The 14,089-nt window shown below is 28.2% G+C and overlaps 2 protein-coding genes across 8 annotated transcripts in view; both read right to left on the bottom strand.

The window, feature by feature from the left end:
* The window catches only part of LOC129949715 (ATP-binding cassette subfamily G member 4), a 69,272-nt gene extending 67,132 nt beyond the window's left edge, over positions 1–2,140 (bottom strand). The window contains exon 1 of the mRNA XM_056061344.1: positions 1,327–2,140. Within this exon, the coding sequence (XP_055917319.1) occupies positions 1,327–1,373 (47 nt within the window). The 5' untranslated portion in view covers positions 1,374–2,140. The remainder of the gene's footprint in view (positions 1–1,326) is intronic.
* Positions 2,141–7,696: 5,556 nt separating this feature from the next.
* LOC129949708 (ATP-binding cassette sub-family G member 1) overlaps positions 7,697–14,089 on the bottom strand; it is a 73,606-nt gene continuing 67,213 nt past the window's right edge. For all 7 annotated transcript variants that reach the window (XM_056061332.1, XM_056061334.1, XM_056061333.1 and 4 more), the window contains one exon: positions 7,697–14,065. In XM_056061332.1, the coding sequence (XP_055917307.1) occupies positions 13,854–14,065 (212 nt within the window). In that variant the 3' untranslated portion in view covers positions 7,697–13,853. The remainder of the gene's footprint in view (positions 14,066–14,089) is intronic.

The following is a 14,089-nucleotide window of genomic DNA, read 5'->3' as shown; positions in this document are numbered from 1 at the left end:
AGGAAACATCATTGTTTTTTTGCTCTGAACTAAAAAAGAAAACTTCAAGAGCTCCATAATTAGTAAAAGGGTGTGTTCATAAACTAAATTCAAAGTTACTAAGCCTTTATTGGAAACCCTTTAGTCACAAAAAAAAAAATAAAACGGACGTGGAAAATAGTTTTTTAATAATAACTTGTTAGTTAGCAGCTTTATGTTAAAAACCCGCTTATATGATTTTAGATTTCTTTACTGGGTTTTCTAATAAGAGACTTCATTTTGATATCTATTTAAAAAAATACCATGTGAGTATACTTTTAGAGTATTTAATGAGTGTGTATTAAGTTAAAAAGCGAAAGGGATGCCATTAAAATTGAAAAACGCTATCAGTAAAATGGTCCTAGCAGCCTTTTCGTAGAATTTTAATGACCAATACAGACTTTTAGGCTGAAGGTATGGTCTTGAAAACTTCACGAACTTCATCCTTACGATCTTGAATTTATTATTAAACAGTATACATAATTTTATATACTTTGTCTTTCACATAGCCACAAAGTTAAAAGTCTAAAGGAGTTTAATTTAAATACATCGATTACTTTTTCGGGAAATAAAACGACCAGGAATTGTTTTTTAAATTTCTTGACAATTTTATTGTTGAGGCTGTTGATGCACGTTTCAAAATTTATTTAATGTCAAAAGATGACAAGTAAGCAAATAGCTATGAATTTGAAAAAAAAAAAAAATATGTAAGGTTCGTTTACACATATGTACATATGTAGCTTTAAACTACTGCCCTTGCTCTGAAATCTGACAGCTTTGTCAGATCTTTTCTCCTGAAATACCCTGCAATATTTGTCGTTTAACTTCATTTTTTTTAGTTCAGATATTCAATTCCCCACCGTTCTTTGGTGTGTCAATTATATTGCTTTGCGTGTTCAATAGCTGTCAGAGAGCCCTCGAAGTCGAAATAATTGAAATAACAAACATAAAACGAGAGTAAAAAAGAAACAAATTTCCTCCTTCATGTGCGAATAAAAATTGCTTTAAGGTTCATACGTACATACAATGTTCAAACGTGAACTTTGAATCCTGTTGCTCTTGGCAAAGGCATTAAAATCAAGGACACACACGAAAGTTCTCTATAAAAAAAATATTGCATACATAACCTTTCATAGAACAACAAAATATGTACCCACATTTGAAGGTATCAACATTTATTATTGTTATTGCCTCCTGGCGCAACATGTGGGATGTTATCTCAAAACTACCTATAAAACAAAAAACAATACCTACCTAGGTATACACAAAAGGAAAACTTTAAGGCTTATCTAATATTTCGTGCCTCACCTGTCATATGGATCCAACAAATATTCAACATAATTATCACTTTCCATGTTTCACTGAACGTTGTTTTCACGTGCTGGTTGGTATTACGATACGATTACAATTACCTATATCGATATACGATAGTTAGTCGTTGTTCAGATGACCGTGACAAATAAACACAAAAGAAGGATATCCGGTAACAAAAAAGATAAACAACGCAATCTCGAAAGTGGAAAGTAAAGTACAACAATTGAATGGACAAGCCCCCCTTTTAGTCAGCCTAATCCACAAATTAAATCACACACACATACACACACGAATATTTACAGCTGCTGCACGCCTTTTCTTTGTTTCCGCATTCGTTTCGTTTTTCTACTCCCGTTTGTCGCGTCGCTCGTCGTTATACCACCCGCCCCGCAACCCTACCGCGTTTTTGTTATCATCACTTTTTTACAACCGACCAATACTTAACGGATGATGCTTCGTAGTTGTCGCTCGTAGCTTGGTGTCGGTAAGGTAGTTAAGAGAAAAGAAAAAAGAACTGTATGATTTAGCAAAAGCAATCACAGACGTATGAAACGAAAACAACGGAGAACCGAACAAAAAGAAAAACAAATTATTTAATACTTAATTTTGTTTATGCAAAAATGACGGAAATTTGTAGATGTAGACGTTTATTTAATAAAAAACTGAAAGCCTTTTTATCTCATCTAATAAAACCCGCGAAATAAAATCATAACAAAGAAAATAAAGAAGGGAAAAAAGAGAAAATACCGTTCTTGCGGTTTTAACGCACGCCAACTAACGAATTGAAAATTATTATCCTCTGGTGGTATATCTATCTACTCAACTAAACTGAACCTAAGCAAAGACGATACAACCTGCCTCAAGCTTCAAGCACCGTTACCAAACTAAACTATGTACATTTTGTCCAAGTCCACTCATCTCAGAAGCAAACATAAAAGCGCTTTAACCACAAAAACAGATTCGTTGCAGTTGCAATGTAAATACATACCGACAAAAATGATTGGTTGCATGCAACATAGATTCTGTATTTGGTTAAAAGAAAAATTTAAATACGAACAAGTTTGGTTTTTCTTTTCATGGTATGACGTGACGGTAGGTAATGGCGATGGCAAATGGTAAGGCGACGCACGATGATGGGTGAAAAAGATGTATAGCAAAACAAAAACAAACATCATTGCATGCAACATGCACAGCAACTATTGAAGAAAATTTCTAGCACAAGGTGATCCAATTTGATGTTATTAACTTTTATTTACAAAAAAAGACACAAGCACAACAAATATTAGTCCTTTTGATTATTTTTGTATCCGAAATTTGATTTTACAGTTGACTCTAGTTAGCTGCTTTTCTCCCATCTTGACAGAATCTCTGCAAAAATATGTAACTAAGATCTTATCCGAAAGTAAAACCTAATTTTATAAAAACAATGTCTATTAATGAGCACAGAATATTTTTTACTTTCGTTTAAATAATCAACCAAGTTTAAAATGTTGTCTGCGATAAAATAAGATCTGAAAACTTAAGCTGTTGCAAAAAGGATAATCGATTTTTACAATAGAATTATCGATTAGATGTATTTCATTTGGGCTGGTAACAATGTGGAGAAGAATGAATTATACTTTAAAGCATGCAACATTTAAAATAAGCCGTATATACATATGTTACCAGTACTATCATCATCGATTATAAAAGTGCTCAAAAACGCAAAAATTCTTTTATAACGATCTCAATCATATTAACATAATCAGTGCTTTACGTTTCGTAAGGGACTCAAACTGGTTTCATTTGATCTTAAAAGAAAGCCTCAAGATTCATGTGGTATCACAATGCACCATAAAACGAACCTTAGTGTGTCCTACTACATCACGGACAACCACTCTAACCTAACCTACCGGTTATAATTAGCGATTGTAATATAAGACGGCTACAAGGAATTTTTTAAATATAACTTATATAATAAAAACCGGTTTGTACCTGATTATATAATAATCTGTTAATATAACCAAGGTATTAAAAATTCCCGATGTTTTAATATAACCGAGGTTTAAAAATAACCAAGTATATAAAATATTCCAAGTCACAAAATAACTCATTTTATAGAATAACCAAGTTTGTAAAATAACACTGGTCGAAAAAATTAGGTTTTTTTTCCGATGCACGAATGAAATAATACTTTTCTAAGGAATGAAGATGTCCTGAATTCGAATCATATTAGGTTTTTAAAAATACTTCTTTAAAAATTATAAAAAATACGGAAAAGGGGGTTTTTAAGGCTAATGATGATTTTGCAAAATGAAAATATTTGGTCATTATTTTATCAATTTAGTATTATAATTAGTTATTTTCTAAATCTACCAACTTACGAAGATTTTTCGAAAAGTTTAAGGTATTCTATAAATATTTTAATATAGGAGAAGGAGATTTTAAATTTAGGAAACCATCACGAATTTTATCGAAAATGTTACTTCATTAAAATAGCCTCAATATAACATTGGTTACGAGTATATGTTTTTTTGTCGATTTTGAATAATAAAAGAAAATCTCAAAAACTCTATGCGAGTAATTTTGAAGTCGGATTTGAATTGAGGCTGTCAAAACCGATTGGAAAAGTGCAATTGCTCCGGAAAAAGTTTGTAGAACAGTGTAATCAAAGTTTTAAACAAACAATATTTTGAAATATAACAAAGGTTTAAAAAAAACATGATTGTAAGATAACTTTTATTTATGTTTAATTATACATAATATCTAGGTCTTCAATCCTGAATAGGGTAAAATATATTTTTTCATTGTTATCATTAACCAAATAACAAACCTTTAATTTTCAGTTGGTACCTTCCCTCATTATAATATTAATCATTTTTTGTTTTGTAGACATGCCTTCCACATACATAAATAATAATATTAAGCTTTATTTTGTCATTTCAGATATGACATGATATGATGGACGGGTTGTAATCGAACAAGAGACAAAAAGCTTGTTGGAGTTTGATTCCTTATCAAAGTTTGATTTTAGCTGAACTATTGCGCAGGTCACCGCCACAATAACGGGAAGATATACAAAACAAAGAGTTATAATTTTTGTAAAGGGTGATTCTAAACAGGAAATAATAATATCAAACTCAAAGTATAGCCCTTGTTTGTTGTGCCTTAAGAGTTTCGAAATATAAAACTAATAGACATTGTGTCCCTTCACCTGCTTAGTGTACTTTCTTTCTGTATAAAATTCCTTTTTAAGTATATATTTCCAATTTTGTAAATAAAAGCACCTAAAAAACCAATGTTAAATTCCAAAGTAAAGCAGTCCCAGTGGTACGGTTTTGATGGAAATTGTGTGTCATTATAACTTTTGCAATTTGCCCTTCAATATAAAAAACAATATCTATGAAAAAAATCGTAATACGAGATTAATTTTTGGTAACCAATAACCACATTTAACGGGGTATCTCGCGAGTGGCTAATTTGAGAAACCACTTTTCATTTCGAGAATAAGTCTTGGAGAATTTGTCAATTCCTCGCAAGAGGCAGTACCCGTGAAAAAAAAAATTTAGATGGCACAGGCAGGGATCGACACCAAGACCTCTGGTATGACAACGAGGGTTCAACACACTTTTTTTAACTTCCCATAGGAAGTAATTGTAAAATTTTGACATTTCTCGATGTTTCAAGGTCCCTAGAGTCGAAATAAAAGATTTTTAGAAAGATGTCTGTGCGTGCGTGTGTGCGTATACGTTCGTACGTCCGTACGTTCGCGACGTTTTTTCGTCTTCCATAGCTAAGAACCAGAAGAGATATCGATTTCAAATAAATTTTGTTGTACAGATAATAAGGCAGAAAGATGCAGAAAGGGCTCTCAAAAAAATTGCGTGGGTGGTTTTTTTACCATAGCTGTTTAAAAAAAGGTGAACATTTTGGTTAACCCTAAATATCTTAAGAACCAAAAACGCTAGAGACTCGAATTAAATTTTTTATAATATATTGTAACGTGATATCAAACAAGTTTATTTTTTGACGAAAATCCATCCAACGGTTTTTTTTATAAATCAAAAAAACTGAAAAAAATGTGTCAACTCCAAAATTGAAAAAAATATGATTTCATCTCCAAAACAATTTTGTGCAACGAAGAATAATGTTTTTGACATCTGATAAAATTTTGAGAAGAATCTAATTGACATTTTTTTTATAAAAAATAAAAATCTAAAAAAAGTTGGTAAAAATTGAATATCGATTCAAATATCTTTTCAAAAACTTAAAATTTAGTCTTCAAGCTTATTTGATCTTATAAGAAATATTGTTGTTCAGTAAAATTTTGAAAAAAATCGAATTGACAGTTTTTTTACAAAAAATTAAAAACCGAAAAAAAAATTAACAAAAGTTGGTACAAAATGATTTTCGACTCAAATATTTTTTCAAAAAATTGAGATAATAGCTTATAACTAATTTTAATTTATAAGAAATATTTTTTCAACATTCTGAAAAATGTTGAGAAAAACCGAATTGACAGTTTTTTTACAAAAAATAAAAACCTAAAAAAAATTAACAAAAGTTTGTAAAATTTGATTTTCGACTCAAATATCTTTTCAAAAATTTGAAATATTGGCTTCAAACTAATTTTATCTTATAAGAAATGTTGTTTTCAACATTCGGTAAAATTGTGAAAAAAATCGAATCGACAGTTTGTTTACAAAAAATAAAACTCTAAAAAAAAAATACTAAAACTTGGTAAAAATTTACTTTCGACTCAAATAGCTTTTCAAAAAATAAAAATATTGGCTTCAAACTTATTTTATTTCACAGAAAATATTGTTTTCGATATTCAGTAATTTTTATATAAAAATCCAACAGTCCGTTTTTTCATGAAAAATAAAACCTACAAAAAATAGTACCTACGCAAATTTGGTAAAAATTGATACAAGTACATATAGACAAACTTTTAAGCAAGACAAATCGACAGACGGGATGGGAAGTTATCAGTGTGGGTCGCATCCCAGCCTCTTTTTTAATTAATTTTTATTACTTCAGCTAGCCAAAAATTTATAAAACTGGCCTAATTAACCATGACTTACAACGAACTTACTGGTCCCATACGGACACTCTAAGTTAAACTATAACACTTAAGACTAATGCCTTTCGGCCCTACCGAAACTACCTATTCTATCTATAGATTACTTAAAACTAGAACAACCACAGCAGCAAATCTAACTATCTAACAGTTTTTGTTTTCCTTTTTATCCTTATTTCATGTTTTTTTTTATTATTACTGTTTTGTTTTTGTGACACCATGCCTGTTCTGCCTAAAACTAAGCCCTTAAACTATAAAACAAGTATTTCAGCCGGTCAAGGCTTAAAACACCCGACTACACACTATTAGTTGCCGAATAAAGCCACCAAAACTGGCTCTCCTGCCTCACCCTATCAGTTCGGTTCCGTTCGGACACAGCCCTTCTGAACCGATGGTTTGCTACACCTTGTGCCATGACGTCCCAAATGTACAAAAGTCGCCACGGTTCGTCGTCTGAAGTGGTAGATTAGCGGAACTGCGAATCTATGCGAAGAGGAATGCCTCTGGTGGAATGAAGCCGCTCAAGCGTGCACTCTCTACATACTAGTCGTTTGGATAGAACGCACCGAAAATTAAATTGTTGATCGAAGACATAGATCTTGCAATGTGACCTCGAACGAGTTTTATCACGAAATTGTCAATTCTGTTGACTCTAGCTCCGTTGTATAGAACCTTGTTGGAAAAGTAAAGCACGAAAGAAGATTCAGCTGTTTGATATAAGCCGGTTTAGCGAGCGTCGTAAACACTGCCGCTCGAACACTTGATACTTCTCCATCTGTAAACATTGAACCACACAGGACAATCATAAACGAGCATGGGCCGTATGATTGCCAGGGAACGGTCCAATGCACTAAAAATCATGCCACGGGTAATCAACAATTGGTAATATTTTGTGGTTTTGTTATACAGTCTTGTTGGAACCATATTGCCATATTGGAAGTGCCAGCAAAAAGGTGGAAATCGAAAAACTTTGATCCACAAAGTTTGCATTTAATTTTCTTACAAGACGATGAGATGTGATGCCTTACGACTCAGTACCGTTTGCACTTTTTTCATAATGTTTCCACAATTTTGGCCAATTGCTTGAGTAACTGTTCGATTGAGACGACCATAATCATTTCGAATGCCAAAAGTAACTAAATTTGTATTAAAAACTTAAAATTATAGCCGAGTTAAATGTGATTTTAGGGACCTAAAAATATCGAGAAATTTTAAAATTTCCAATTAAAAAACTCGCACTGATTCCAATAACTTCCAATCCAATGGGAAGCTAAAAATTGTTTTTAAATAAAAATGCAAGGTTGATATCTTTTATAAATTAGTTATGTATTATATTTACATTTTATTTTGATTAAATAATATCATTGTGTCTTATAACATACATATATATATATAATTAATTAAAAGTAATTTAACATATTATGTTCTATTTGTTTTATTTTTAAATCTAATTATATTCCTAAAATTTAAAATCACCAATATTCAAGTAACACACTTTTTTTTCTTAAATTAAATAGATTGTAATGCGGATATAATATTATTTTTTAAATAAATTAACCAAGTACAAAAATAAAAATTTAAGTATTTTATTTTAATTTATTGATTATATGTTGTTGGAAGGGATTTTATTTTGATGGTAAAATTTTTAAAATGTTTTTCTTAAAAAAGCAATATAAAAAATATAATAATTAGAAGTGTTTTGCTTTTTGCAGTTTTATTTAAGAAAGAGCTGATGAAATATTTTGAAAATAAAATATGTAGTTGTTCTTTTTTTTTGATAAATTTAATATTATCACGTATCACAAAATTTTTGTTTTGTTTTTTCTTTTATACATTTATATAAATATGAATAAATATATAAATTTCTACAACAGATGGAGTTTTCGATTGCGTTTTTTTTTCTATTTTTAATTATTTTGTATGTTTTGTATTTTGAAAAACTGGAAATAATGAATGTCTGTCTGTATCTGTATTAATAAATTATTATTAATAATTTCCTTATAGCTATTAACAACTATACTCGGTTTATAAAATGTTCTCTCTAATAATGTTGATAAACTTTATAAGATTTAACATTAATGAACTTTATTAAATGACATCGAATATAATATATATGCAATAATAATTTTGTTTGATGTTCTTGACAAAATACATTATACATACATAATATAAATGTAAACACCTTCTATGTAATAATATGCTCTTATATTATTAGAATATTATGATATCAAATTTGTTTAAACTTATTTTCTTACAATTACATACATATTTTGTTTTCTGAACTTTTATGGATATAACGATTTCTAGAAATTGTTGTACAAATAGAGTATATATATATATGATTGTAGCTTATACTATATTTGTAAATGTAGCATCATCATAAAATGTAATTAAATGTTTTAATACATTTTAAATGTACTTTTTATATGATTTTAAAATTGCTTTTAATAATATTCGTTTTACTAATGATATAATGACAATTAGGGTTCGTAAGAAAATGTTTGCTATATATTTGTAGAGAATATCTGTATTAAAGATTTTTAATAACATTCATTCTAAAAGGTCTCATTAATAAACAACAATCATTTTTAATTTTTTATTGTTTTGCTTAAGTAAATATGCAGGTCAGAGGGAAAAGGTTGTAGATAATTTTATTCAATTAAATTGATTTTATTTAAAATTCGAATTAAAAATCTCGAATAAAATTTTATAAAATCAAATAAAATAAAACAAAAAACTAAAAATATTTTAAATAAAATGAAATGAAATAAATCCTTATTAAGTTTAAGCAAAAAGTAATTATTTGAAATAAAAAACTGTATTTAAATAAATTATAGTACAAACTCTTAAAATGTTCACTTCTATTTAACATTTTTTGACACAATTTATATTTTACGAGTTGAATGACTTATGTTGTCATTTATAGGAAGTGAACAAATATACGAGTAAGTGTCATTAACTTTTCTGATCAATATCCTTGTAAAGTAATCACAAGTTTGAGGGTTGGCAACGAGATGAGATAGTGCCTAGCCGAGGTTGAAATTTTGTGTCGACAACAAAATGAGAAGGAAAAGTCTCTTAGGACCTTATGGCCATAAAAAAGGAAACCCATTTGTATTTCGTAGTTTTTTCATCATTTTTTGAAAACAATAGATTTGTAATTTATAATCGGTGTTTTCAAGAAAACAAAAATTAAAACACTCAGGTGCATACGTACTTTTTTATTTTATTGATTTCTCTTGAATCTGAAAGCAATTATCACCTACATAACGTGAGCGTCCACCTAGAAGCCGTTTTTTCAAATCACAATTTGAGATGCTGTGTAAGAGTTAGACAACATAACTTTTTCCTGACTATTTCAATTTTAGGTGAACAAATTTTAGAACGGACGAACAAAACTGTGACTTCCCAATCAACATTTTTTTGTTCTTGGTTTACTTTTATTTAAAAACAATCTTTTTCCCTGAACAACTTACGGCCTTTGAGACAACAGTTCAAAATATCGTTACAGAGCCTAAAGTCTCCATTGTCCATTGTTGACTTCTCTTGTAGTAATAAATTAAACTAAAAATTCCAAAAAACTTAAAGAAATTTTGTTTTCAAAATAGAAACTACAACCTTCCAAATATCTGTTTCCTAACATTGCGCATTTTTAAAACGATATTTTCATCAGAGATATAAATACAAATCATTTTGTTCCATGAATCTATCACGAAAAAGTAAAACTTGATTTCACTTTGGCTATTTCGAATATTTTTTTAATGACTGCAGGCTTGCGTGGACTATAAAATAAACAGTGATTTAAATTGCTGCCAAATTACTTTATGTGTAACTAATAAACGTACCAACTTTTAGCGTCATACATTGTTCATCTTATGTCTTTCAAAATTAACAAAATTTATTTATTTCAAAATTAACAAAATTTATCGACCATCTGGAATATGCAAAAAATAGCAGCAAACGTCTAAAATCAAAACCATCATAACTTAAGAGTCCTTTTGATAAATCCTCAACTAATCTGCATTTTTTTGTAACAGTTCCCAAATTCGAACCAATATATATGATATATTTTATATACTAAGTCCAAGTTTAGCAACTAATAAAAACATAAAAAAAAACAATAGTGTTTGAGATATAAATGTGAATTTTTATTGTTTTAATATCGTTTGAAAATATCACCAAATAATAATTAAATATTGTATGTATGTGTGTATGTACCAATCTTTTTAATAAAAAAAATATAAGATTAAAAACATGTATAAATATATAGGTTCATTTTATAAAATTAATTAAATTTTCTAAATTCAAAATGAACAAAAAGAATTCCACATAATAATTTGAAAATAAAAACTTTTATATGAAAACTATTATATCACATAAGAAAATAAATTAAATAATTTGTTATTATTTATAGATACAAAATAAATCAAATAAAATATATAATTGCATTTAAAATTAGCAATTATGAAACTTAAACCCCATTTCAAAAAGAATAGAAAAATTCATAAATAAATGTTATCTTTTATTAAAAAAGTTACAATTTTATTATGATTTTAATCCTAATTCTCTATACTTGAATTGTATGTATATATCATATTTCTTATACAGCTTAGATCCCATTTTAAAGTTGTTTTTAATTGTTTGTATAAAATCGATATTTTGAATACATTTTGCTACAGATAACACATCTATTCCATTGTTCAAATATTTTGAGGTGTTTAAAAACGTAAATGTTGTGATGATGACAAAAGGACGGAAGCCAGTTTGTTTTTATTTATTTATATAAATGTTTTTATTGGTTCTTTTATTTGTGTGTTTCATTATGTTTTTTTAAAGTTTTTTTTTTTATATAAAATAAAGTCATAATATCTATAAATCAAATAATTATGAGTGTTTCATTGTTTTGTGTGTTTTTTTTGTTGTGTTTGCTTCCTGATTTAAATGAAACATAATTTTTGTTCAAATATCGTTGATAAATACAATTTTGTGTACGATATTTAATTTCATTATATGAAATGAATGGCAAGATGATTTTAAAAAATAAAACAAATAAGTTGGGTATTTCGATATTACATAAATTATGTTTGTAAAAAGGACGAAACTAAAGGGACACAGTTTCTATTGATTGCAATCATTGTGAAGGTCCATCGTTATTTCAAATAACGATGAAAATATATTTGTGAACCGAAGATTTGTGTTAGCATTTTTAAAAACTCTCCTCTGCATTATAACGGGTAAGGATTTTAAATTATTTAACCATTGAGCAATTCTTCAGGTATTAAACTAGGAGATAAAGAAAGTGGATAAATCGTGAGATCTATAAACAAAAGAACTTATTACAACACCGCCGTAGAAACTAAAAAATCAATTATGATAAACATGTTCAACCAACGAAATAGAGAAAATATCAGGAGATCATCAACTTTAAGTTTCATCAAAGTGTTGCAAAATTTACCTTTTTTCGATGTCAATCAATAGTAGATCGTTGGTCAAAATTTTAAACTAAATAGCTTAAAAAGCAAAATTGAATTTGGAATCGATGGTTTTGTAACATGTTTAAAACCTACGAGTAAATAGCTGGCCTGAACTATACTTTTTCTAAAGTGCAACCAAATCAATCAGCCTGATATAGAGCCAAATCTATAGTTTGGAAATAATTCTAATTCATAACCTTTAAGTAAACTGATGATTGTAAACTGATTAAAGTTGAAGCTAATACCATTCACTTTTTAATAAAGTTTAATTTGTTTGCATATTTTGAATACTATGTTAATTTACGGTCCTTAAGGCCAAGTTATAGCTTTCATAAAAATCTATATCTATATTGATATATGATGGTATTTGTCATTCATTAGATATCAAAATTATATACTGATTGATCAGGAATACCACAAACAATTTTCATTTTCATGAACAGCTGATACTTTTATGTTCAAAAGTGAAACAAATCGTTCCACTGATTTCTGCTCCAATTTCACACAATTCCAATTACAGAATTCTGTCAGTAAAAATTTGTCGATGGATATCAATCATTCAAAAAATTCAAATGTTTGTTTTCAATGATGAAAACCAATGATAGCTATAACTGGCTCCTTATCTAGAATAATTCTTCTCAAGCATGCAAACATTTTTGACTAGGAAAAAACATACCATTTAAAGTTTTTGCGAAAAGACCTTGGAAATGATCTGTGCTTCATTTTAATTGAGAAAAAACATTGGCTTTGGAAAAATTAGACTTAACGCTTTCCTATTTCATATCGTTCACTCAAACACAAGTTTTGGTCTGTGTCTCTAAGTAGCTCAAGCTGAAAATGCTTTTAATAGTTTGTAATTTCTACAATTTTAGTTTTCAAGTTATGCAAATTTAAAAATATCAGTTACAAAACTCATTGATAGATATCCTGGCAATACAATTGTATAATTTCAAAGCGTTTTATGACCTTAGTCTGCTTTTGACTTAAAAACCATTCTACGTAAAATCTCTAGTCCCTATATTGAATATTTTGTTTAGGTATTTTTAGTGTTACACACACCTTTCGAAGAATCCTCAAAAATTCGGAAACTAAATCAGATGTAAAAAAAAAAGATTCAATTTATAATATAAACTATGTTCTTTTTAAACTTAGCCTTATAAACAACTTTTTTTGTTGTTTTTTTTTTAACAATATTAAAGAGTCTTCTTTCAAAAATATAATGTGATGGGAATTCTGTTTGACAACAATTTAATTCCTCAAGAACATATTGTTTTAGTTATGAGACAGAAACAAAAACAACTTAGCTTTGCAAAGCGTACTTTTAAAATTCTTACCCAACATTTTCTCAAATTTAGTCAACGACTGACAAACTATAATCTTAACCGCCCTTCTACAGAATATATCTTTTTTGATTTCTTTTTGACAAAAATAATTTCGAATCGATATTTGATCCGTATTTGTTTTATCTTAATACCCAACCGCATTTCTTAAAATTTTTCGTTTTCAGTATTTTTATAAATATTTTTCTTTTATAATTTTTTTTAAATGCCTTAATAGTTACAAAATGTGTATGACAGTCTTTTTAATTTAATTTAATATTTCTTCTATTTTGTTCTTTAAACTTATATTCTAATATGTGATGATTTGTTTTTATTAATATCGAAAATATTTATAACTAGGTATGTATGTAATGTTTAAAAAATATTTTCGTTAGCTTAACAATTTTATCAACTTAAAAAAGGAAAGAATATAAAAGAAAAAAATGCACCTAATAATTTTTAATCTAAAGTGCACATTTCTCTTCAAAGTGTGTCAAAAATGTTTTTATGTTTTTTAATATAGAAAAATAATTGAAATCCCCTATAATATTTAATTTATATTTATAATGATGTATATATTTTTTGTTTAATAATAAATTTAATATTAATTGTTCTTTTGTTTTTGTATACACATTTAACACTGACATCTATAATTTGTTTATATTTAATTTAACGAATAGAATGTAATTTCCATCTTAATACAAAATAGGCAATAATGCGCAAAGCTATAAATATACCAATTAATGCACAACTATCAATCCAAAATTCAGCTTTGTCCATTGACATTTCTTCAAGGAATTTTTTAGGACTACGAAAATGACAATAGATTTCGGAACATTCTAATTTAGCACGATCCATGCCATAAATTGATACCATTGCACCTTGAAGAAAAAAGAAGAAACTCA

Source organism: Eupeodes corollae, chromosome 3, assembly GCF_945859685.1.
Source record: "Eupeodes corollae chromosome 3, idEupCoro1.1, whole genome shotgun sequence".
NCBI lineage: Eukaryota > Metazoa > Arthropoda > Insecta > Diptera > Syrphidae > Eupeodes > Eupeodes corollae.
This window is presented reverse-complemented; position numbering and strand designations above follow the sequence as displayed.